The 1,552-nt window shown below is 42.1% G+C and overlaps 1 protein-coding gene across 1 annotated transcript; it reads right to left on the bottom strand.

Annotated features, from left to right (window-relative positions):
- On the bottom strand, positions 555–1,274 carry LOC109846666. The gene has a single exon (XM_020415913.1). It carries the CDS (start codon positions 1,272–1,274, stop codon positions 555–557), a length of 720 nt encoding a protein of 239 aa, XP_020271502.1.

The following is a 1,552-nucleotide window of genomic DNA, read 5'->3' as shown; positions in this document are numbered from 1 at the left end:
CCGCTCTTCACCCACGATCTGAGGAGTGGTTTACGTGGGTTGTTATAACCGATTAATGAGGCAACTAAACCCTGATTTTAGGATCGGATTATGGGGGCAGTTACACCCCGAATCTCCCTATAAATGGCAACAAACTCAACAGAGAGAAGAGAGATCTTTTTGGAGAGGGGAGATCGGATTTTTGATAATTAGATCAAGAGAGATTTCTTTTCATTAATCGGAGGAGGATCTTTCGATCAAATCTTCCAGAATCAGAAAAAGGGGGATTGACTCCTTACACAGTCTGGGAAATCAACAAACGGAGGATCTCTAAACCATCGATATTTGGCTTATTAACCGAATTATTTTCGGTTCCAACAACTCTATCATTAGAGTTTGTTACTTGTTCTGAATCACAAAACTCGACAAGAGTTATCAACCGGCCAAGACAGCTGTTCCAGTGAAGTATAGATATTCGGATCGTCAACGAGAAGCAAACTCGACGCAAGCATTCGAGGGAGGCATCTCATCGCTACCGTGAAGAACCCAGAATTAAACAAAGGGGAGAATCCAGATCATTCTGCCATCACCTCTGGACGCTCCTCTTGTCCTCGCACAATCGATCGATGTCTTTCTTCTTTACTAATCATAGCATAGGCTTTGTTGAGAGGAGGTAAAGGCTCCATGTTGAGTATTTGAGATCGCACCGTACCGAAAATGGCGTCATCAAGTCCCATGAGAAATTGATGCAGTTTCTCTTCTTCGTGCTCACGAAGAAAATCATGTGCTGCTCCACAAGTACTGTTTGGCACCTTAGAATAACTATAGAGTTCATCCCACATGCTCTTCAATTGCGTGTAGTACGCCATCACTGTCATCCCATTTTGCCTAGTTGACGCAATCTGACCTTTCAACTCATGAATCCGAGGTGCATTCCCAATTGAAAAACGATCACGTAGATCTTCCCAAATAGCTTTAGCTGTCTCCTCGTAGGCTATACTCGGCTGAATGGATTTTTCGATAGAGTTGAAAATCCAAGAAATCAACATCGAGTTGCAAGAGGACCAACTATTCGCCTCCGGTGTATCCGGTGCCGGCTTCTCCGGTGTGCCATCGATAAAACCCAATTTGTTCTTTGCTCTAAGCGCATTCTTCATCGCCTTCACCCACATATCATAGTTTTCTCCATTCAGAATGCACGTGGTGATCACCGCTCCCGGGTTATCTGAAGGATGCAAAAAAATGGAGAAGACATATCCAAACCTTTTTTTGTTGGCTGTGTTTCTCTCCGTCATGATTTCGGCAATAGAAAAAAAAAGTCTTCTTTTTTTTTGTTGGGTTTAGGAAGGAGAAGAATGGTGGCTGTGGATCTAGGAAGAAGAAAAACAAAAGTGGCGGCTATGGGAGTTTCTCTCACGGATCAATAACCCGCTCTGATACCATATAGGAACTGAGAAAGAATCTTATTGATCACCGAAAGTAAAACAGAGGATTACATCTTATACTACTCAAATAACAAACTAACCACTTATCTTAACTACATATATCTCTTATCTAATAATTAACCAACTAA

Source organism: Asparagus officinalis, chromosome 7 (genome assembly GCF_001876935.1).
Source record: "Asparagus officinalis chromosome 7, Aspof.V1, whole genome shotgun sequence".
Taxonomy (NCBI): Eukaryota; Viridiplantae; Streptophyta; class Magnoliopsida; order Asparagales; family Asparagaceae; genus Asparagus; species Asparagus officinalis.
The sequence above is the reverse complement of the archived record's forward strand: the minus strand, read 5'-3'. Positions and strand labels throughout refer to the sequence as shown.

Coding starts and splice junctions, on each gene's coding strand:
- LOC109846666 (XM_020415913.1), bottom strand. CDS start 1,274: ATGACGGAGAGAAACACAGCCAACAAAAAAAGGTTTGGATATGTCTTC.